Source organism: Pipistrellus kuhlii, unplaced genomic scaffold, assembly GCF_014108245.1.
Source record: "Pipistrellus kuhlii isolate mPipKuh1 unplaced genomic scaffold, mPipKuh1.p scaffold_m20_p_7, whole genome shotgun sequence".
NCBI classification, from domain to species: domain Eukaryota; kingdom Metazoa; phylum Chordata; class Mammalia; order Chiroptera; family Vespertilionidae; genus Pipistrellus; species Pipistrellus kuhlii.
This window is the reverse complement of record NW_023425573.1, coordinates 78,494,068-78,519,546: the sequence shown is the minus strand read 5'-3', so window position 1 is coordinate 78,519,546 and position 25,479 is coordinate 78,494,068. Positions and strand designations below refer to the sequence as shown.

At 43.6% G+C, this 25,479-nt stretch overlaps 1 protein-coding gene across 1 annotated transcript in view; it reads left to right on the top strand.

Annotated features, from left to right (window-relative positions):
- CNTNAP5 (contactin associated protein family member 5) overlaps positions 1-25,479 on the top strand; it is a 777,625-nt gene that overhangs the window by 485,754 nt on the left and 266,392 nt on the right. Inside the window, exon 12 of the mRNA XM_036421736.2 lies at positions 14,306-14,425. Coding sequence (XP_036277629.1) covers positions 14,306-14,425 — 120 coding nt within the window. The remainder of the gene's footprint in view (positions 1-14,305; positions 14,426-25,479) is intronic.

Here is a 25,479-nt window from a genome sequence, read left to right as displayed (position 1 = left end):
ACATCACTACAAATGGCAACTTTTTAAAAATTAACAAGCATATATATGTCCAAATTTAGAATATTTTTATCCACTCTGATGATGTTATAGTACTTTATTCCCTTACTAGAGTCCCGGTGCATGAAAATTCATGCACTAGATGGGGGATCCCTCAGCCCAGCCTGCCCCCTCTCACAGTCCAGGAGCCCTCAGGGGCGGGAGGTGACCCTGTGATCAGGGGAAGGTGACACCCCATAACGCCTCTGCTGCTGCCACTGCGGGCAGCACAAGCCTTGGCCAGCCCTGGTTACCTGAGCCTCGGGTGGCCCTGGGCAGCTGGGCAGCTGCCACCTGCGTTGCCTGTGCCTCGGGCCAGCCATGGGGGTTTGGGGGTCTGAGGGGACTGTGGGACTCAGGAGTCAGGTGCTCAGAGCAGCCAGACCCACCCAGGGGCAGGTCCCGCCATGCAGCATGCCTGCCACTCCAGGAGGGCTGAGGGGACTGGGCTCTGCCATCTTATGGCTTTAGGCACCACCAGCTTTGAGGGTGTGACAGCCAATTAGTATATTCCCTCTTTACTAGATAGGATATCTCTTGAGCACTTTTTCTTTGGTTGCTTTCTTACGTGATGTTTTATAGTGGTGTATTGTTGTGTGTTTGTGTTTTTTGTTTGTTTGTTTGTTTGTTTTTAATTGACCTCAGTGAGGAAGGGAGAGGGAGAGAGAGATAGAAACATCAATGATGAGAGAGAATCATTGACCTTCTGCTTTCTGCACACCCCACACTGGGGATTGAGCACACAACCCTGGCATGTGCCCTGATGGTGTATCAAACAGTGACCTCCTGGGTCATAGGTCGACACTCAGCCACTGAGTCATTCCAGCTGGGCTGTCTTATAATTTTTTTTACAGAAAATAAATGGTAGTTCATTTTTCCTCTAGTATGGTTGATGTCTCTCTCTATTTTTAACTATATCAATCATTTAGAGCAGCGGTTGGCAACCAGTGGTCCTCGGAGCGCTGGTGGTCCATGAGGTCCGAAAGGTTGGCGACTACTGATTTAGATAATATCACTCTATCCAGCATCACATTTAATTTGGATGATGTCATATAAACTTTCAAAACAGCCACTGCTTTTTACTTTGATGTAAAACAATGTAACAATAGAATATCTTTTAGGTATCTTTAATACCAAATATATTTATTTTAGGAATATCTTCAGATGTTTATAAGCAAGCTTTCAAAATTGATTCCTTTCCCCATTTTGTAATAAGGTAAAATACATACAATTTAAAATGTACTATCTTAGCCATTTTTAATGTATGGTTCAGTGGTATTTAATGCATTCATTATGTGCTACCATCACTACCATCCATTTCCAGAACTTCTTCATCTTGTAAATCTGAATCTCTATACACATTCAGTAATACCCCCTATACCCTGTATACTTTTATGCCTGTGGTTAAAAATGAGGAAATTCCTGTCAAGTTCATACATACATGTGTGGTTTAGAAGCAGTCCCGAGAGGTAGCATTTGGTTACGTCCCCATCAGCAAGCAAGTCCTCCCCCAACCACCCCTCACCCCCCCACCCCGTGCTTCTGGTGCCAGATGCTGGGCTGGCACCCTCCTGAGGTGGCTCTGGCAGCAGGAGCCCCTAAATCACAGCCGCAGCACTAGGATCCCTGAGGGGACTGTGGACCACACCCTCTCTGGCCTGTCCCTTCCTGGATCCCAGTGTCTGTGGCATCTCCAGAGGGACCTGTCACGAGAAGGTGGCAGTGGGGCGGGCAGGAGAAAGAGGCAGAGCTATTTGCTAGGTGGAGTTAAATCTTTTATTTTAACCTATTCTCATTAAATATCTTACTTTTACAAAATGGGTAGCTTTGATAACATGTCAACCTGGTTTGGCTAAGTTGTATTACCCCAATTTTCTTTCCTAGCTATCTCTACTTAGGGGAAACCTCAAGAGAGACCTGTGGAGGGCTGAAAGGTTGAGGGAAGCAGCAGGCACGCTGCCCTCACCTGCTGGCATGGGCAGTGCATAGACAGTGGGACACCTCACAGTTTCCATGGGTCCCCCTGGAATCAGGGAATGCTCAAGGGTTTGCTTGTTTTTCCTTCCCCACCTCATACCCATTTCCCCTTCCAGATTAAACTGTATGCTCCAGCATCCCCTGGAAAACAGCTGCCTTACAGCTGCGTGCCAGCTCCTACTGAGCCCTATAACCTGCAGATCCCTGGCCCTCTCCCCACGGCCACTCCCCTGCTTAAACCCGGCTAATGCACGTGTCTACACAGCCACGAATCCTGTGAGCTCTCTGCCAGATTACCTTTAGGCTTTCAGGGGGCCGGCAACTTCAGCTTCTATAGCTTTATCATAAATGTATCTCTAGCCCAAAGATTATGTCTGGGTTTCCCCTTTGGAGGTCACGTGGCTCATGACCATTGGTGTTCTGTGACCCCTGGGAGGGTGTGGAGAACTGTGAGGGCAACCTGGGAGGGAATTAGAGGCTTCCAGTAAAATCTGAATGGAGACTGGCATCTCAGGCATGAGTCGCCTGGGTAACAAAGCCTTACATCCTCCCAGTAAGAGCAGCGTGGGGCATTGTGGTTTAGCTTCATGTCAAATACTATATGGACTGCTCGTACTAAAATATACACATTGTCACTGTAAAACGCCCTCTTACAGTTAAAAAAATAGAAATTCACCAACTCGTACAGGAAGACAGTCTTTATGGTGTGCAAGGGCAAAACAGTGATTTATTCCAGCGCCTGGACTCTTGCAGAGGCTCTGGGCTCGCCCACAGAGGAGCAAGCGTGGTGGGATGTTCTCAAGGTACCTTCACTGGGATTTTCTTATTTCCCTTTCTATTTAAGACCGGTTTAGAAACCTATGGCCACAGTATAACTCTTTTATGAGTTTCTGTTGCTTTGCAGCAAGAGAGAATAAGGAGAGTAAAGCCAAACCAATGTCAAGTTTGCAGACTGCACCTTCCCAGCGGGTGGCCTGGTTGAGGCTCACTCACAGTGTAAGAACTCTGTGCATCATCCAAATAGAAGTGTTTGCCACTGGGCGGGGCATTCAGAAATCACCTCCCAGAGACCTAGCTGCCAGGCTGGGTGCTGAGAAATGCCCCAGTGACTGAACAAGGGAAAGGTAGACTGTCTAAAAAGGATAAACAATCACAATCCCCAAAGCTCAGCCAAGGGAAAGCTTCCTTTGTCGCACAGCACACTGAGTGTGCAGTCCCATGGAGACTTGGGCCACTTCTGCTTATGGCTTCACATCCTCTGCGACCTTGGGAACATCCACCTGCCTGGGAGGGGAGGAAACATGAGAAAATACACAGGAGAAGCATCTAGGGTCTCATATGAGCAAGAGGGGCCCATGTCCCCACCACACTTCTTCTGGGGCAACTAGCCCACAGGTGCCATGCTGTCCTGCCTCTGACCCTTATGCATGCTGTCACCTTTGGGGAGGTGGGAGGCTGTGGGATGCTCGCCAGCCTAGGACACTACTACTCAGCTGCTCAGGCCCAATACCGGTGTTTTGAGCATCCTGGCTTTTTTTAGCAGGCCTGACTTTTTTTTTTTTTTTTTTTTTTTGTAAAATATAAACTAGACTTTGAACATTTCCTCATCATTCCATGTTATACCAGGTATTGTAAGTGGTGACATGTCCATTTCTTCATGAAATGGAACAGAAATTGTTTTTCTTCTTCTTAACATTCCTCAAAATCAGTATAACTATTATGGTTATCAGTATAGTACCTGCAGAGCAGAAGTTATGTGTGGAATCCACAACCGACGGTGGAGGAAGGATGCTTACCCACAGCTCGACCAGCCAGGCTGCTGGTGAAGCTGTGAGGCAGCAGCCTGGAGGCCTGGCTGTGCCTGTGGGCTGATGTTCTCAGACCACAGAGGACACTGTGGAACGGGGCAGAGGAGGAGCGGGAACTGACAATATTTAAACACCAATGATGTGCTTGACTATAAGTTTATTTCAAACCTTCTGAGAAGTGTTTTCTTCATCAGAAAAAAAAAAAAAGTATTTCTGTCTATTTCTCTTTAATTGTTGCCTAATTAATTCTTATCAGGTACGATGCCACAGTCTCAGGCCTATTAGCAACACCCTCTTATGTTAAAGAAAATGGAAACTTAGAACAGTAATAAGGCTGTATTTCCAAAACCCATGAGCAGCTCAGCTAGTGTTGCTCAGTGGTGAAGCATTACCCCATGAACTAGCAGGTCACCATTTGATTCTGCTCAGGGCAGGTGCCTACGTTGTGTGCAGGATCTCCAGTAGGCGACATGCAGGAGGCAGCCAGTCAATGGAAGTGAAGGCTGACTCCCATAAAACAAACAGGGACGCTCCATGGTGATGTGGATCCACTGGTTGATGTGTGGCTCCCCCAGGGGCAGCAGAGAGGGCAGTGGACAGGCCACGGAGGGGCCTCCTGGACCAGTGTGTCACTGAAGCAGTGGGGTTGGAGCTCCGCACCGGGAAGCTCCACTCATCAATGGCGCTTTCAATCCTGGATCCACGGACTTAGGGTGACACCATCTCCATTACTGTTCCCCTCTCCCCTTTATTATGCCTCTTCACGTGTAAAAGCCTGCAGTTAAGGAGTCTGTGTAGTTTGAAATGTATTTTGGATGGCAATGATAGACATAGGTAAGGCTTAGACTTTACATGGTATTAAATCAACTTGTAAACAAGTAATTCCTTCATCAGAAAATAGCATGTCTGCCTATTTCTCTTTAATTGAGGCCTAATTAATTCTTATCAAGTACGATGCCCAGACAGATGGAGCTGTCGGTGAGCTACAGGACCCTAGTCTTCAGGTTCAGCATGCGGAGCCTGCCCTGACTCCTGGGCCTATCTGGCTGAGTGCTCCGCTCCCTTGGGGGCAGCAAGAGTCCCTGAACTTGTTTCTGCCCCAGTCTCTCAGTCTCTCCAGTCTCTCAGGAGGGTGCCTCTGCCAAGGATGCATGTGGCCTTCCCAGGACCCCTCCAAATTCAGCATCTGTCCTGTATTGAACACATACAGGACATGAGGCTAGCCTCTGAAAATACAGAAATATTCAAGAGCCAATTTCAAAAAAGTCATCAGATCAGTGAAAAGTAGAATTTAACCTCCTCCCAAACCTGAATTACCTTTGGAGAGTGAAGCAATGTCTTATTCACCTACGGATCCCTAGCTCCTGCCTCTAAACCCAGCACAGGGACGGGATAAGGTACAAATCTGATCAGTCCCTGAAGGACCGCGTACATGCACTCAGTCTTTTTTGTTTATGTGTGGAAGCCACAAATGACAAAATGGTAAGAAGCTCTTGATAAATGTCACTATTTAATAGGTATGGCTGTCAATATTTATTTAGAAGAAGACTTCTTAGATTTTAAATTGCAAGAGAATCATGGAGATTTGTTAAAACTCATGTGCAGAGGTTCTGAGTCAGAACAGAGTCCCTGGATCCATGTATCCTGTATGCTCAGGGCACCAGTGATGGCTGGCCTTCGGAGCACATGGCAGAAGATTCCCCACTTCCTTCCATGTACTCCATAACCTGGCCTTACTGCACATGCACAAGGGGCATGAGGAAGGTCATATTAAGGATGTGTGCATATTTCTACTTTAAATACAATACATTATTGGGGGTCATCACTGACCATTTTATAGGTTCATTTATTGGGCCACCGGGTAAGGATGACAGAATATATAAACAGGCATATTAAAGACAAGATTTTCAATCTCTATTTAGCAATTGTTGCTTCATTTTATCTTTGTTTCTCTGAAAGTGTTATGGGTTCTAGAGGAGAAAATGAAATATTGGTATGGTTTGGGAGGGAGGTGAATATGGACACATGCATACCTCTTTGCTTTGGGATGCACCAGAGGTAAGCTGACAGGCCTGCTACTCTATGAACACCATGAGCCAAAGGACAGGGCCCCAGGTGCTGGGCACTCAGTCCTGGAGGAACCCGGAACACCTTCTGGGACCTGTCCCATAACCTAATCCCTGCCCCCGCTTGGTTCAGCTTTATGGAAATATAATTCACATAATAAATTTCACCCATTTAAGGGGTAGAAGGTCATTGTTTCTAGTATATTCACACAGTTGTATGTACAATCATGACTACCCCAGGAAGAACCCCCGTACACTTTAGCAGTAATTCCTCACTCCTGATGACCAACCCCTCAACCCCTACCCTAGCCCCTGGCAGCCATGGGACACTGTCTGTCTGAACGTATGGACATTTCACCTAAAGGGAGCCATCCTATATATGACCTTTGTGACTGGTTTCTTTTCCCTAACATCATGGTCTGGCAAACTGCAGCTCAAGAGCTCTTTGGCCCCTTGAATGTGGCTCTTCCACAAAATACCACGGCCTTTGAGAGTCTATTTTGAAGAAGTGGTGTTAGAAGAAGTTTAGGTTTAAAAAAAAATGGCCCTCAAAAGAAATTTCAACCATTGCATTGTTGATATTTGGCTCTGTTGACTAATGAGTTTGCCGACCACTGCCCTGACATAATGTCCTCAGGATTCAGGATCCATCGGTATGTGTCATGTGGCACATCAGCACTTCATTCTCTCTGGGTCTAAGGATATTTCCCATATGCAAATATCACCTTTGTTTACTACACATCAGTTGATAGGCATTTGGATTGTTTCCATTGTAGAGCTGTTGTGAATGATGTTCCCATGGACATTCATGCACAGAATTCAATGGGAACATTGTTTTTATTTCAATAGAGTAGCTATCTAGAAGTGGAGTTGTTGGCTCATCTTTCCCTTTTTATAAAGCTTTATTTTAAAATAATTCATTACAAATTGAAAAAAAAATTGTATCGTGAGATCATATATGCCCTTTACTCGGTTTCTCCAACAGTAACATCATGTATAACTGTTGTATATCATCAAAACCAGGAAAATGACATTGGTAAAATGCACAAAGCTTTTTCAGAATGTTCCATTTGACATGCACTCCCATGTGTGCATGTATGTAGGGGAGTGTGTGAGTGAGTGTGCATGGTTCTGTGCAAGTTTATTATGTGTAGTTTTGTGTAATCAGCACCTTAATCAAGATGCAGAACATTCCATCACAAGCACTTATTGTGTTGTCCTTTCATAGCCACATACCCATCTCACTCCCATCCCAGCCTTTACCAACCACTAGCATGCTTCTATCGCCACTAACCTCCAGCTAAGCAGTGAAAATGTTACAGAATCTATGTCTGTTTTCAGCCTGTACCAACTATGTGCAAATTGGGACATCAAAATATCTATTTTCTACTTGAATCCCTTGACATTTTTTAGCTAATTTCAGAAATCCCATCAGTTTTAACATTTTTTTCCTAATTAAAACCAGGCCAAGGCAAACCTACTGCACAAGGAGTTTGATAAATTACATTAAGTAGCTATTAAATGCAAAAAATATTCTCAAGCATTATTTATAGAAATAATTTGATCTTATTTATGTCTATAGACCTATGTACATCTATAACTAAATATGCAGTCACTTGGTAAATATTAGATTTCTGGGGACATGAGAACAAGGAAGGAAATCAGACGGAAACATTTTTAAAGCCTTAAAAGTACTATTTACTTGTCATCTAAGTTTTATATCTATGCCTATAGTCTTACAATACAAATCTAAGTGGTGAGGCATAAAAACCATAGCTCTGACCTTGGTACTTGAAAAGGTGAGTCTAAATAAAACTATTTTGCTGTCTGAATACTATCATTATTTTTAATGAGAATGGGCTTCACAAGGACATTTTAAATTGTACCTTAGGCAATAAATTAGCTGCCAGGACTAGATTCGGACTATTTTCCTTAAATATGAAAACACTGATTTAACTGCCCTGTCTGGCTACATTTTATATCTGCTTATGTTAATTTAAAAATCTGTTCTAAAGAATGTTAATATGTCCATCAGTGTCCTTTTCATTAGTGAGCACAGATCTTTGTGTGCCCGTAATGCCAGGCCTTCCCATCAGCACTAGCACTCACTGTTTGTAAGGGAGACAAATCTTGCCACTTACAAAGCTTCTTTTATTTTTCCTCCATGGGCATCTTCTTCCAGCAGGAAAACTGATGGTTGTCCTAGAGTGGCCTCTGATGCCAAGCCAGAACTCGTATAAGACATAGAATGTTTTTTCAAATGAGTGGAGATGATAATTTAATTGATCTCCATATATCTAGATCACATGTGTCAAACACAAGGCCCGCGGGCCAAATCCGTCCCGCCAGGCCTTGCAATGTGGCCCGCACCGCGCTGTCATCACTGCACTCCGCTGTGTTTCCATCACAATGACAGTTTATGACTGTTCAGTAAACCATTCGGCCCGCGATTTAGGCTGGATTTTAGATTTTGGCCCCTTCTCTGATTGAGTTCGACACCCCTAATCTAGATAGATGATAGATAGATGATAGATAGATAGATAAATAGATAGATAGATAGATGGATAGATAGATGGATAGATAGATGGGTAGATAGGTAGATAGATAGATAGATAGATAGATGATAATTTTGAACCTCTCTTGCATTTTTGGATTAAACCCCCCACTTGGACTTTATATCTTTTTAAAATATACTATTTGGCATTAACTGCTGATTATGTAGGTTTTTAGTGATATTCACAAGTGAATCTGAAGTTTTCTTTATTGGTGTAGTCTTGGTTGTATTTGTGGATTACCTTTCGGCTTATTGATAATGGTGAATAGCACCAGAATATTAGAACCCAGTCCTTGAGTTCAGCTGAGAAAAGAATTCAGAACCAAGAAATCAAATAAAAGTGAGAGTTTATTTAGAAAGAACTGAGCCAGCCAGCTGTGCTGCATGGACTTAGGAAATATATTGCAGAGGCAAAAGAAGGGCACTAGGGGCTTAGGAGAAAGAAAGGCAAAGAAAGTATGTCTGAGGGAAGGAAGGAGGGAAAGGTGCAGCTTGCTCCAAAGCAAGAGAGAGAGAGAGAGAGAGAGAGCGAGAGAGAGAGAGAGAGAGAGAGAGAGAGCGAGAGAGAGAGAGAGAGAGAGAGAGAGAGAGAGAGAGAGAGAGAGAGAGAGAGAGAGAGAGAGAGAGAGAGAGAGAGAGAGAGAGCGCGAGCGAGCACTAGGTTCTTTGTCATAAGGTGTTTTCTAAAGGCAGCAATTTTCAGGAGAGGATTTCAATAGAATATTCATCAGCTGTCCAGGAGTGTCCTTTCAAGGTCATGATCTCTACTGATTGATCAGCACTTAGAGAGGGTTATTGGTCATTGCATCAGATCCTGATGTCAGCCATGGCATTGCTCTGTCTGATTTTGCTGCTTCTCTAGGTCTAGAGCTAAAACACAAATGAGGCTTAGATATTTTCTCTAGTTTGACCAAAACTCTGTCTCTGTTATCTGGGGTCAAAGGGTCAAAGGCTCTACTTCTAAGATGATGTGGTGTGGGTCAGACCTCATTGTCTTGAGGGTTTAATGATTAAAGGAAGTAGTCATGAAAGGCCATTAAAGTAGTCATCAAGGCCTTCTATGGGAGTCATATGATGCTCTTTTCTGGCCTCTTGTTTCTCCTCTACGGGGTCTACCATGTGACTAGTGACCTGCCAGGAAAGGAAAGTTCAGGGGAGGGTATGAACCACATCACCAGCTGATATGCTAGGCCAGTGGTCAGCAAACTCATTAGTCAACAGAGCTAAATATGAACAGTACAACGATTGAAATTTCTTTTGAGAGCCAAATTTTTAAACTTAAACTTTTTCTAATGCCACTTCTTTAAAATAGACTCACCCAGGCCCTGGTATTTTGTGGAAGAGCCACATTTAATGGGCCAAAGAGCAGCATGTGGCTCTTGAGCCACAGTTTGCTGACCACTAGGGGATAAAAAGTCATCAATTAACCACTGCTAGGCCCTGGGCGACCTTCTGTATCTAGCCTATTGTTCCTATTCTGCCCATCTCTGTCTAGCTGCCTACTACATCACTCACTCTGTATAACAATTTGAAAGATTTATTTCCCCTCCTATGCTTTGGAGAGGTATAAGTAGCATTATAATAATCTACACTTTAATAGATACTTTATGATTCTAATGTCTTGTTATAGAGGATATTTTAAAATAGTTTTTAATTATTTTATAGAAATTGGTCTTTTAATATTTTTCTAGTTGTATTGGGGTTAATTTTGGTAAACTTCAAGACCATTAATTACCTGAGGTCAAGAACTATGTATTTTTCATTTAGTTTCTGAGAGCCTAGCTAAAGTTACTGAGAAGTTTGTAGGGCATCAATAAATTTGTATTCACTTCTTGTGCAGTGTGTAAGGCCTGCAGTACAGGAAGAGCAATGTAGCTTATAGGTAGTGGGCTTATACTTCTTGGAAGTGTGTGTGGACTCAACATATGTATTACCTTCACTTCCTTCTAAAGTTTCACATAAACAGTAGTGAATGATATAAATTTCCTTAAATGGCTCAGCCTGCAGCTGATCAGAGAAGCACCTTGAGTCTTAACCACAACCAATCTTTCAACTTTAGTGATGGGGTGATCATAAGAGATCTAAACACTTACATGGCTGGGAGTCAGGGAAGCTGGAGGGAGAGATGGCCCATCTGGAGCAGCAGCTGGCATGGCGTGGTCAATGCACATTAACAACTGAGTTTTGCTGCTAAGTGACAAGATGTGTAACTATAATAGTACCTCATCCCCTGCACTGACTTTCCAAGCTTAAAATAAATGTGTGTGCGGTGTCACTTCCACCTTCCACATCACATGTCAAAGACCCTCTAAATTATAGAACCTAACAACACCAAGAGTAAGCACTGAAGACACTAACATGGGGATTTCCCAAGATGTGGTCCACCCAGGTAATACTACAGGGCAGTCCTTGGAGGACAGACTACCCATATTTGCTTGCAGCAATCAGTAATTTAGACTACTGCTAATATGTGAGGACTACAGAAGAGGACCTGGCATTGCAGAAGAGAGTCTAACATGAAAGACACACCCATAATCCCGGGGAAACAGTGTGTTTTAAAGAGATGAAAATATCAAAGAAACTATGTTATAATTAATATTTTCACAGATATTAGAGATATATTGCATTAATGAATCAAGAATTTCATAATATTAAAAAAGGAAATATTCAGAGGGAAGAATATGACTCTATTATAAGAATAAACACTCTATGGACCTTAAAATGTCACAATTGAAATAGCATAAAGCTGAAACTAACCCCATTGAACTAGGAATTAAAGGCCGAAATCTCTGCACAGAAGGACGGTTGGGTCTATTAGTTCTTCATAACAAGCCTTGTGATTCATGATCTAAAACCCACAAGGCTTGTCATCATTAAAAATGTCAAGGAAAAACGTTACCAAAAAGAGGAAACATTTCATGAAACAATGCAATAATAATAACGATAGTTATTACCATATATATCATGAATTTTCTATGTGCCAAGCATTGTACGAGGTGCTGTCGGTGGATTATCTCTTTGAATCCTCACTACATTGTACCTAGATACATTTATATCTATTCCACATAAGAAAACTGGTGCTTTGAGAGTTCATTAGCTATCTATTGTTGCACCATGAATCACAGCAAAATGTAGCAACAGACACCACCACTTTTTTTGTGCATCATCGTACATATTTTTTGCATTTTAATTTCTTTATTGATTAAGGTATTACATATTTGTCCTCATCCCCCCATTACCTTCCCAAAACCACCCACCACCACTCACCCCCATGTTATCTGTGTCCACTGGTTAGGCTTATATGTATGCATACAAGTCCTTTGGCTGATCTCCTCTGCCTACCCCACCCCTCCCCTACCTTCCTTCCGAGGCCCAACAGTCTGATAGATGCTTCCCTATCTCTGGATCTGTTTTTGTTCATCAGTTTATGTTGTTCATTATTTCCCATAGATGAGTGAAATCATGAGATATTTATCTTCTCTGACTGGCTTATTTCACTTAGCATAATACTCCACCACTTTATAGTTTCTCTGGGTCCTTGAGCAACTTACTAGTAAACTGCGTGGTTCTGGCTGGGCCTCTAACCAGGCTACAGTTAAATGTCAGTGAGAGTTGCAGCCATTGCAGGGTTTGGCTTGGAGCTCTGCATCAGGGACCGCTCCCATGGCACATCTCCTGAGGGTCCATGCTCACTCGTGGGCCTTTCCTCAGGGCCACCTCTGGCATAGCGGTTCCCCAGAGTGAGTGATCCAGGATAACCCGAGGTGGGAGCCACTGTCTTTCCATAATCAAGTCTTGGAAATGACATTTATCCCTTTTGTCATACTGTCTTAGAGACACATCCATAAGTCTAGCCCCACTCAAGGGAGGGCATGAATTCATGAGCAAGAAATGAATACCAAGAGGTGAGGATAGAATGAGCTAGCTTAGTGGTTGCCTACAGGTGAATTGGCTTATCCAACCTCCAAAAGGTATAAATGGTAGCCCTGTGATGCAAAACCATCCACTTTAACTCCAGTGTTCGAGCTCTTTTTTAAAAAAATGTTTTTTATTGATTTCAGAGGGAGGAAGGGAGAGAGAGAGATAGAAACATTGATGAAATGGAAATATCAATCAGCTTCTCTTACAGGGATGGAGCCCACAACTCAGGCATGTGTCCTGACCAGGAATCGAGTAGTGATTTCCTGGTATATGGGCAAAAGTTCAACCAACTTAGCCACACACACACAACTTAGCTGTTGGGCCCGTGGCTTCTGTTCTTAATCCCTATGTAAACCCCTAAAATGCCTGGGTGAGACAGCAGCAACCATTCACAGGGTTGGTATGTTGGAAGTTTGGGAGTGGCTGGGGAGAGACACCACACCTAGAGATGACTTCCACACACGAGACACATACCCAAAGTGTTACTAGGTTTGCGAAAAGAGAAACCAGCTGTATATTATGGTCAGTATGTAGAGTGGAACTATAACTCTCTCATTTATTCTCCAGTTCAGAAAGTGTATATGGCTGCAAGAGAGAAGTCCATGAGTGCAAAGATAACCTTGAATTCACTCTAATTTATAAATGCTCAAACCCTCTCAAGATTTAGAACTTTATCGGTAATGAATTATTTGAGGCACCCCTCATGCTTGATCATGACAAACTGCAGCTTCATTTTCCGAGGACGGGATATTCGTCACAGGGCCACGTTGGCAAAGGTGAAGATCTGGTGCTTTATCTTTAAGGCTTTTGGGACCCACTGTCTTTTAAGCATGGGATGATGACACGGTTGGATGTGTTCCTGCTGCTCAGAGTTATACCATTTTGTCTAAAGCATCAGAGAGCCTCCTGCATTCTCCTGCATAAGGCAGCAGTTGCCTCATTCACACTCTCCCAGCTTCATTCATGTTGGTGGAATGAGATTTCTATGTTTCTCCCATCTGGTCAAGTTAGTCTATCTCAGGGCCCTGTGCCTGCCTCTCTCTGAACGCAGACAGACCTTTGTAGCAGCAACGAGGCTGGGAGCTTCATAAGGCCCAGGCTGATCGCCTTCATGTTCTGTCGTCTAGTGACGACCACACTGTTGACATATGCTAAGGACTCGGTAAATGCTTATTAAGTTAAAATAAACCTTTTTTTTAAAATTGATTTTTTACTGAGAGGAAGGGAGAGAGATAGAGAGCTAGAAACATCGAAGAGAGAGAAACATTGACCAGCTGCCTCTTGCACACCTCCTACTAGGGATGTGCCCACAACCAAGGTACACGCCCTTGACTGGAATCAAACCTGGGACCTTTCAGTCCACAGACCAACGCTCTACCACTGAGCCAAACCGGTTTGGGCAAGTTAAAATAAACTTGATTGGGCACCTACTTTACATCAGTCACCGAGTTGAGTTCTTGGCAGATGTTAATAAGATAGCGCCATTTTACTTTATTAGTAAAAAGTCATGACTGTATGTGTCCATTCGGTTTTTCATTCATTGATCAAACACCTACTGTGAAGGTGGCACTCTGCCAGATGCTGGAACGTGTGCCAACAACACTCACACCACTCTCACATGTTGTCACTGGTCCTCCTAGCTCAACACACTATGCAGGCATCTTGGAGGGACATACCCATTGGCACCCAGAAGGTCATAGTCCAGGGAGGGGGGCACTAGGATGGGGTGACTTCCTAGCTGGTTAAAAGCGTGACTGGTAAGGTGAATGAAGGGGGTGACTCCATCAAGTATGGGGATGTTGGTTTGTTAAGGGGAAGTGGAGGTTATAGGGGAAGGAAGGAAGTCCACATTAACAGTCTGCAGAAGTAGAAGTCACTGATGCATCTAAGGAATATGCAGAGCCATGCAACTTCTCTTCCCCGCTGCCTTTGTGTCTCCCCAGCCCTCTACGAGCGATCCTGCGAGGTGTACAGGCACCGGGGGAATACGGCGGGCTTCTTCCACATTGACCCAGATGGCAGCGGGCCGCTGGGAGCTCTTCGTGTGCACTGCAACGTCACAGGTGAGGTGCAGCCCTTGGTCAGCTCCATCTGCTGGGCAAGGGCTCATGGCCCAGGGGACTCCGCGGCCAGTGACTCCCTTGCAAAGAAAAGACCACGTTCCGGGGAAATGGCATTTTAGTAAATGATAGAATTAGCAGCTGGGTTATTTTCATGAGAGAAGAAAACTTATTAATAGTCTTCATGTTTCACCAAAACCAAGACTTAATTACCAAGCATTTCCCATAGAATGTGTCATGGATATTTTCTGTCTTAGAACTCAAAACCAGAAAGCACATGAAAACAACCAACCAACCAAAAACCAAATCTCAGCACTTAGAGGAAGCTGGGCTCAGGTGGTGGGAATGCCTGGCCCATGCCTGGCCCTGAGGACCAGGAGTCGGCATTCTTCCTGAGCTTTGCTGCGGAACATCAGTGCGGTAGGAACAGCACTTGCTACCTCTCAGAGCGGTGAGGATTAGGCACATCCCTGTGTATTGCAACAAGCAGTCAGACCAGTTATCCGTGGATGCCTAAGGGAAGAGGAAAGTGAGCTATTTTTTTTTCTTTTTAAAATATATTGTATTGATTTTTTACAGAGAGGAAGGGAGAGGAAGAGAGAGTTAGAAACATCAATGAGAGAGAAATATCTATCAGCTGCCTCCTGCACACACCCTACTGGGGTTGTGCCTGCAACCAAGGTACATGCCCTTGACCAGAATCGAACTTGGGACCCTTGAGTCCACGGGCAGATGCTCTATTCACTGAGCCAAACCAATTTGGGCTATTAGTTTTTGTTTTTTTCTGGAGATTTTATTTATGCTGCCTCTTTGTTCTAAAGTGCAGAGGGACCTAGTCAGAGTCAGTTAGTTCATAGGTTTAGAGAATGTGTCTGATCACTACTTTATTTTGAAAAATAATTCCCCAAAGCCACAATTTGATGTAATAGTTTCCCAGAATGCGATAATGACCACATCCACGGTTTGGGATCCCAGCTTTGTTTGGAGAACCAGCGGAGTCATGCAGTGAAACAGGAACCAGGGAGCTGTTGAGACTCACTGAGTCCTCCATCCCCAGGCTCCTTTGCGGCAAGGCAGCCACTCCCTGGACCTCCTTCTGTAACAGACTGTCCTGGGCTCTAGGGAAATGCAGAGAAATAAGACATAGTCACTGTCCATCATGAGGCAGTAAAATTGGTGACAACAGAATGCAAAAATCACAGGTAGACATGCAAGCAAACCTTTTCAAAAATGGTGATTAAGGACACTTAGCAATTTGCCCATCTGGATACAAAGGCCACATCTTTTTCTGCAGAAAATGCTAGTTTCATGGGATTGATTGCCATTTCATTGAATTTCCATAATTCTTTATCTGCAATATGCATATATACTAGCTGCTTCTCCCCAGCTTTATAAATAAACTATGATGCTGTTTTCTTTTGAAGGTTTTGGTAAACTAAAATGCTAAACAGCCCGAACAAGTACTAGGTAGGATTTTCTGTGGATCCTAGTTATTGACTCAAGTAGAGGTCCAGTGCATGAATTTGTGCACCTTGAAAGGAACTATGGGCTGTGAGGCTGCAGTAAGCACAGGGGCAGGACTCAGCCCACCCTCTGCGCCCCCACCCGGCCCCTCTCGCCACTGCTGGCAGCCCCACCCCTGCAGCCGCAGCTCCCACACACTGATGGTGCTGGCCCCGCTGGCACTTGCTATAGAGTGGAGCAATTGGGGCTGGCACCATCAGTGGGTGAGATCAGTGGCTGTTGCCAGGATTGCCCCTCAGAGCAGGGGGAGGTGGGGAAGCCCTCAGGAGTTATCAGGGCCAGCAGCCGCTGCTCAAACTTGCTTACAGAAAAAAAAAACCCGGGCACTGGCAACCACGGGTACAGGCTCCAGTGCTGGCTCCAGGTGCAAGCTGGGCTAGCCCTGGCAGTGGGTATGAATAGCAGCTCTGGTGCTGGCAGTGGGTGCAAGCACTGGGCAGGACTGTGGAGTGCAGGAGCAAAGACTTTTCAGTAACCACCAGAGGCTCGCCCCAATGATAGCAACCAGCACCGGTCTTGGTCTGGCGTCCCCGCTCACCTGCTCCACCATCCTGCCACAGCCAACGGCCATCATATTTCATGTGGCCCGCGGTGGTCAATGCACGTTATAGCAACTGGTTGTTTGGTTGTTCCACTGTTAGGTCTATTTGCATATTAGCCTTTTATTATATAGGATGTAATTAATATATGGACCTGTGGGGATTCTTGCTAAGCATATAGACTTCCCTGCCCTAAAATCTTTAATTCAGTACATGCACGTTTACTAAGTTCTCCCAGAGAGTCTGATGCACATTGTCCCTGGTCCATACTTCACCAAAATCAAGGACATGATTTGGCTGCAGAATAAGGCAAAGATCCATGCTTGTTGATGTGTGATCAGCTCCTACCACCTTTGGAAACGGAACTGAGAGATTACTGTTATTATTATTTTTTAACTCTGAGATAGATAACCTCACCTCTTTCACATGTAGAAGGAAAGAGAATATATGAATTTCACAGCTTGCCTGAGGTAATAATCTGGAACTAATAGCCAAGACTTGAGAAGCAAACAAAAGCTTCTGGCTCAGTAATAATGTGTATCACTAAACATTAATTACTTTGGATTGCTTATGTTTTACTTTAAAAAGAGCTTTTATTTTTGTTATAAAATAAATCAATATCAATTATAAAACTTTAAAGAGAAAAAGGTTAAAGAAAATGTTAAAGTCACCTATTTGCCATAATCCAGAGATTGCCATTGTTATTTTGTTAGAATTTTCTTGTGGCTTTTTTCTATGAATATATGTATTTTGAAATATATGTTTTAAAGTTGTGAAGTTAATAGACTAACATAGACTTGTCCATATATCATTTAAATATGTTTTAAAATTAAAATATATACATTAAATAAAAAATAAGTTTTAAAACTCTCAACTAATGAAGCTCAGCCCTGGCCAGGGGCTCCATTGGTTGGGCGTTGTTCCATGCAACAGAAAGGCTGCTGGCTCCACACGCCCAGGTGGCGGCTCCATCCCCAGTGTAGGGTGTGCAGGAGGGAGCTGAACAGTGCTGTGGTCTCACATTGATATTTCTGTCTCCCTTCCTCTTCCTCTCTCTAAAAATCAATAAAAATCGCTTCAAATAAAATCATGTAAGCTCAGTGACACAGAGGTATGGTTAATTCACAGCCTCATTGACATGGAATCTCTGTGTCTTTGGGAAGATCTTTCTCAGGCTCATGTTGGTGTTTTGCCCAGGAGTGGCTGGAGATGAATGTCTGCTTGCATTTGAGTGTGCCTGTTTTGCCGATGCGATCCGCAGGAGTCAGGACCTCAGAGTCATGTCCCTGAGGTGCGAGGTCTCATTATGCATGGCTGGACATTTCTTTAAGTATGGCATTTGGTCACAGCCAGATGGAAAGTACACAGGTTGTTGTGTTGTTGTTGTTTTTTCTAAAACTAACCTCTGTGCAGGCTAAATTATAGAATCTCATGTTTAACTGAGAAAAAATTTTGTACATAAATATATGATTATCAATTCCATACTTTTTATTTGTAAAATGTTAAATGTGCTTAAGTATGAGTAATTATGACAGTAACAAGTGTGGCAGGAAGTGTTCAGCGGAGAAGGATGAGAGGACGTGGACAGAGCAGGAATGGGGTGGAGGAGGAGAAAAGGGGGCTTATCTGCGTTTAGCCCCCATTTGTGAAAGCACCGATTTGCTGTTCTCTGCCTGTGGGGGTAGCATCGCTGGGCAATGACACCAGTAGAATAAATAGCCCTACCAGGCCACACTCTGGGATCTCCCCCCGACCCTGACCAGCAGCTGGCACTCCTGGACTCTTTGCAGAGCTCTATTAAGGACCTGGGCCCAGGTGGTCTCACAGGCCATCTTCAGTCAACATTCCAGAGGGACTGTGAGGCCCACAGAAGGGGAAGTTTCTAGGAAGTTTGCAGATATTTGCAAATCAAGTCCTGAGGGTTAGACAGGGAAAACAGCTCATGTGAATCCCAAAGGTATCTCTTTAAAACGTACCCTTGGGGTAAACAGTAGCTCCTTTGTGTGGGCATAGTGCACCCGCCCCCCTGGAGGTCTCAGCCTATGTTTCTAGCCACCATGACAGCAGGAGGAGCCCTGGAGGGAGACTCCCAAACCCCAGCAGCCACTGTCTTCCAGACTGTGAGCAGCGTGGCCTGGGCAAGGGAGAAAGGCCAGTTCGAGAGTAATCTGGAGGCTGACCAGGGTTAGTGATGAAGTGGACTGACTAGAGGCCTCTACAGATTTTGACAGCATGTCACACTCAATACTGCACCACTGAGCCCAGGACTAGTGGGTGGGAGATGGAGATGGCCCCGGTTTGGATGAGGATGGACTGAAGCTGTGGATGAGGGAGATAAAAAGTAGTTTCTGCAGGAATACACATTTGACCTATTTTTCACATCTGAATGATTTACAATTCATTTCAACTCAATGTAAAAGTGCACATTCCAGACACTGTGCAAACTGCTAGTTTTGTTAATAAGAAATTGTGCCTGCATTATTTTCTCCAGGTTTCTATTGAATACAATAAAAATACAAACTGGCTTAAAAACAAATAAAAAAAACGAAGTACATTGTTTCATAGCTCTGAGGCCAGAGTCCAAAACCAAGGAACCAGCAGTGCTAGGCCCCTCTGAACCCTGGAAGGGGAACCCTTCCTTCTCCTCCTCGCTCCTAATCTGTGGGCCTTCCTAGGCTCATAGAGGCAGCACCTCAATCTCTGCCTGGGGGAGGCGGTCACCTGCCTCCATGGGACATAGTCACAGTGGCCATATCTTCGGGTGACTGTGTCCCTCTTCGTATAAGAACGCTGGTCATATTGGATTAGGGCCCAACTTTTTTTTTTTTTTTAATATATTTTATTGATTTTTCACAGAGAGGAATAGAGAGGGATAGATAGTTAGAAACATCGATGAGAGAGAATCATCGATAAGCTGCCTCTTGCACACCCCCTACTGGGGATGTGCCCGCAACCAAGGTACATGCCCTTGACTGGAATCGAACCCGGGACCTTTTAGTCCGCAGGCCGACTCTCTATCCACTGAGCCAAACCTGTCCCAGCAAGATTAGGGCCCAACTTAATGGAGTATAACTTCATCTTTATTTTATTGAATTTGCAAAGTCCTGGATGTCAGGACTTTACAAATATTTTGGGAAAGAATTCAAGCCACAGCATTGTCTTTTCAAGAATAGTCTGCATCACAGTATCAATGTAGAAACATCCAAACCTGTAGAATATTTTTCTGAGTTTATTTGTGCCAAGCTGATGACAATTACTGGGAAGCAAAACCTCAATGGACTGAAAAAAAATGTTCCAGAGAATGGCAGATTTGTACCTTATTTTATACATTGGAATTAAAAGAGAAGATGTAAGTAGGTTACATGAAATCCGCTGGTGATAAATAGGGAGATGGAAGAAAGCAAAGTGGGGAAACCTCTGGGATTGGATAAAAAGTAAAAAGATATATATATATATATATATATATATATATATATATATATATATTCTAAGAGGAAGAGAGAGGGAGAAAGATAGAAACATCAATGATGATTATCATTGATCTGCTTTCTCCTGCATGCCCCCTACTTGTAATAGAGCCTACAACCCTGGTATGTGCCCTGACTGGGAATGGAACCATTACTTCTTAGTTTGTAGGTCAGTCCTCAGCCACTGAGTCACACTGGCCTGGCACACACATAGGCCGGTATAGATAAGAGTCAACAGTTAACTCAATAACAATGTTAGAATCTGTGGTCAGAAACTTCTTTGACATTCCAAGGACATCTCCTGGTAGGTGCAAAAACAAAACAAAACAAAACAAAACAAAACAAAACAAAAAACAACAGACAGATTCATTTCAGGTAAAGATTAATTTGTCAGGGAAGAATCTAGCCTAGGACATAAGTACCTGCCATAAATTGCTTTTAGTTAAAAACTTTTCATTTCAGATCATCCCTTGTGGTTACTTTCAGTCTCTGAGTTTATAAGCCTCTACTTAGGCCTCCCTGAGCTGGTCAGGTTAGTGTGTGTCCTCTTTTCATCTGCTCAGGCTGATCTTGAGGGAGACACAGCAACAATTAAAATGCAAGGGCTATGACAAGGTATGAATAATGTGTGTTGGGAGCAGAGGAAGGGCCCAGCCCAGACCCTTGTGCAGTGGGTGGGCCATTGGGCAGGAGGACTATGTCTCTAAGACCTGGGCAAAGAGGCAGCTGCTAGAAGAGGCACCAGAAGACATTTCCAGGAAAAGAAAAAAAATGTCAAAAGTAAAGTGATGTGGTCTCTTGAACCAGGAGATTGGAGCCCCACCCTGAGCACATACAGCTGCCAAATAACCAGGTACAATTTAAAGAATGGTGCCAATCTGGGAGGTTTGACAGTTACTCCCCCTTCAGCCCAGTTGCCCCTTACTCTCCCCCTCCCACCAGTGCCTCCAGGGATGACTACCACAGCAGGGTTGCTGGCCAGAGCCGGCCCCTCCAAAGCTTGCAGTCCCAAGAAATAATTATGCCCTCCTCCCCTAATCAGCGCCAGCTACCCGCAAAGGTACCCATGAGCTTAAAAATAACAATTCCTTCCCGTTTAGACATCACTTACTTGATGAAAAATTTCTAGGTTTATTAGCTCAGAACCTCCTCATGACAAGGCGAAGAGATTACAATACCCATGGTATATGCATATGTATTCAGAAATGAATCTCAGGGAGGAAAGGGGTCAAGCCCAGTGGTTCCCAAGGTGCAGCACATGCCCCATCGGGGTGAGGGGGGGTGCAATTTGATTTTAGAGAGGGGCAATTCAAGAATGAGTTAACTGGATTTTTGCATTTCTTATGGTTCTAGGGAGTCTGGTCTACAGGTATCCTACATAATAAAAGGTTAATATGCAAATGACACATCATTATGATGTGCACTAACCACTAGGGGCCAGATACTCAATGCAGGAGCTGCCCCCTGGTGGTCAGTGCACTCCCACAAAGGGAGCTCCACTCAGTAAGAAGCCAGGCTCACAGCTGGTGAACATGGTGGCAGTAGTGGGAGCCTCTCCTGCCTCCATGGCAATGCTAAGGATGTCTGACCAATGCCTTAGGCCCATCTGTCAGACATGCCCCCAGGGCTCCCAGACTGTGAGAGGGTGCAGGCCAGGCTGAGGGACCCCCCACAATTGAGCAAATTCTGTGTACTGGGCCTCTAGATGGTGCATAAAATTATACAGCTTTCAGATATACAATTCTACAATACATACCGTATTTTTTGGACCATAAGACGCTCCGGACCATAAGACGCACCAGTTTTTAGAGAAGGGAAATGAAGAAAAAAAGATTCTGAAACAAATAGTGTCCTAAAATATTTTATGTGCATTAAAACCCAACATCACAGTCATAAACACATGTAATCAACCCTGTAAAGTAAACAGCAGCATTTAGAACCATTTTAGAGCCGGGCAAGCATACAGAGACCACACAGAGCCAGGCAAGTAAAAAAACTTTTTTTTTTAAGTATATGTGTAGGCTATATTTGGACCATAAGACGCAGGGACTATTTCCCCCCACTTCTGGGGGGAAAAAAGTGCGTCTTATGGTCCGAAAAATACGGTAATTTGGACATTGTGTTGTGTGTTCACTACCCCAAGTGTCCTTCCATCACCAGTTATCCTTCCTTTGCCCAACCCCTTTCCTTCTGAAAATCACCATTCTATTGTTTGTATCCATGAGTTTTTCCTTTTTGAGTTTGCTTAATCCAAGAATTTTTAAGCAGGCAGGCTTATTCACTATTCCCAAGTGAGAGATGAATACTTTTCTGAGCACCAACAACAAGACACCATCCTCATACCACACATACCCATTAGCACAGCTCCCCTATCTTGAGGGCAATAGTTGTAGCAAATGGCTTGTTCACATGAGAAATGTTTACACAGACATGAGCATGCAGGGAGAAATGGAGGGGGGTTCATACTACAGAGCTTGTAAGAGAAGGGCTGTTCTCATCATCAGTCTTGTATAATAGAAGTGAGAGGAGAAAGGATGGCAGCATGTGGAGGAGCTGTGCCCTCCCGGATGGGAACACCATCAAGGAGCTTGGAGCATAACCTCAGCCCCTCCTGGTTTGTTCCAGTCTCCTTCCTATGTCTCCACTGAGCAAACCCGCAATAACTCAGAAGGCAAGGCCATTCACTGATGTAAGGCTTCTAGTCAGTCTCCTATAGCTCAGGGAAGTCTGCAGGAAGGTAAAGTGCCTCTGGAGGGGTAAACGGAAAATACCCATGTTAACCTGTTTAATGAGCTGTCCAAAGAAGTCTGTGGAAAAGTGATTAGAATTCATCAAGAATCATAGGTGGTGTTGAGGCAAAACTCACATACTTTACAAATATATATAAAGCATGAACTTAATCAATAGACTCCAACCTGAGGCAGAAAATGCCTCCCTGTGTAGAAGCCTGGACTGCAAAGAAGGTTAAATGGGTTAGAATGCTGACTTGGCAAACTAACTGACTAAAAGGCTATGTCATTCAATTGATGAATAATTAAAGGACAAGTAAACAATAGGAGAAACTGTGGCACACTAAAATGTCATGTCTCATTAAAAGGGACATCTGGATCCTGTGCCATTTCTGAGGGAAAATGTTTCCTGGCCTGGATGTGGATATTTCCCTCCAATGATGTATTGTAAAGTATGAGTCATTCTTAGTTTGTCAACCTGATTGGGCAAGTAGGAAGGGATGTGTTTAACTAACAAGGAATCCAGTGAGGACCTCGAATTGTGCTGCTGGGTAAAAATGCATGTGAGGTGGGCTGGCAGGACAGGTTAGATGCCCTCAGGAAGTGAGGGAATTCTGGGCACTGGGTATGGGATCTGTGCAAAGGAAAAAGATAGGAGTGAAGGAAAGGAGGGGCACAGTAAGTAACAGTGGCACAAGTGAAGGCCTGAGGCCCCCATAGGACCTGTGGGTTATTGGGACATGAGAATGGGGCTTCTCATGGGTTTCCTGCTTTCCTTGGTTCAATGTTACTTCTATGTTTCTACTTGGTAAGCCACATTGCCCAGGTATTTGCTCACACAATATCATTAATGTTTCTGTGAGGGTGATTTAAATAGGAAATTAACATTTTTATCAGTGGACTTTGAGTAAAGCAGAGTGCCCTTCAAAATGTGGCTGAGCCTCATGCAGTTAGTTCAAGGCCTTCATAGAACGAAGATTGACCTCCCTCAAGTAAGACTGCCAGCAGAGGCCTTCAGACTCTAACTGCAACTCCTTCATGGATCTCCAGCCTGTTGGCCTACCCTGCAGGTTTTTGGACTTACAAAGCCTCCATATCCATATTCATACTTGAGAGAAAGAAAGAGATTTAGAAATATATTTGCATCATCTTGGCTCTGTTTCTCTGGACAGCCCTAACACCGGGGTTCCGGCCATCTGGATGCTTCTGGTCTCAGCTTTCCTTTCAGTTTCTACATATTTTCACCATGGCACTGAACACACTTCACTATAACCACCCTTGTTTACTTGCATGTCCCACTGGGCTCTGAGCTCGTTATGGAAAGTGAGGGACAGGGTGAGAGGAATCTCTTTACATTTGCTCTCATGAGACCCAGTATAATAAAAACTCTGAGCTAACACAACCAAATTAAAGATTAATTTCTAACTTTCCCCTTTTCTTCGTCTCCCTTCCCATAACTTGTCTTAGACTAAGGTCCTATTTCATTAAACCAGTAGTTTGGTACTGTAGATTCTGCCTCAAAGTCTGATCTAAACTGAGCTTCAGCAGTCCTACACTCTTTGCAACCTCTTATGCAAATGTAAGAGTAAAAATGTTCAACTGCTCTTCATTGCCTCAAAGCCCTTCCATGGCTACCCATTCTTCCCCAAAGGCCTTCTTTGGAATGACTGGTGAGAGTAGCACATACCTTGTAATCATATTGGAGTTCAAATTCCAGTGCCGGCACATTCAAGCCTTTTAGCATTTCTGGACCTTGGTTTCCTTATAAATAAAGTGGAAATTATACTTAAAAAATTTCTTCCATTCAAGATTAATGTGAAGATTAGAATAAAAGCAAAGTTCCTAGCCCCAAAAAGTAGAGCTCATAAAATAGAGAAATCCAGTATTCACTGGAGTCCTCTCTCCTACCCTCCACTGTCACAGTGTAGATGGTATCTATATAGTCACCCTAGCCTGAGAGGACAGCCATTTCCTCATGCCAGCAACAAAGAATTATTCTTTCTTCAGTTGTCATGAGATCCCTGTGCCACAGGTGCCTGGAGGGAGCATTTCTTAGGGGAAGCTTCCAGTATCAATAAAGACGAAGGATGAGGCACCCTGACAAGATTTTCCTTAGAAATTGACATTTAAAGTTATTCTACTAAGCTTACATTTTACCATTTTTAATGTTAACAAGACATCTTGTCAAAGAGTTAACAAATGTGTCCCAGCCACACACTGTCTTTCCTCTGTAGAGTATAAATGCATACTGATATGCAAAATTGTTCATCTAGAACCAATAACAAAAACAGATTTATTTCTTATTCTGCTGAATACAATGCCAATTTCATGCACACATACCTGTATAGAAATCATGAGGCATTGCAAGAAGTTTTGCAAGGAATGTTTAGTCAGATCTCTAAAGCAAAACTTGTTTACATTCTCAAACAGCTCATAATCAAACTACCTTACCAGTCTCTAATCTTATCATTACCACTGATATGATGCTCTGTTTCTCACTGTCTGGAGGCAGGCTCTGTTTTCACTAAAACTCATCAAAGAATGCATAATGGAGTAGGTAGAGAAACCAGAATTTTTGTAATATGCCTGCGCATAACAGTGCAGGGTAATTGCAGATAATAGATTATTATCCAGGCTATTAACAGAAAGCAAGATGTCCATCCAGTTAGGTCTAACAGGTGTCAGCCTTCTTCCCAAAGTTAGATTGTTACTGGTATAGAGAGGAGACCTTGGTTCTTGTCTTCTTGAAGAAAAAATTCAATCAAGAGACAAAATGTAGAAAAGCAAGCAAGAATGTA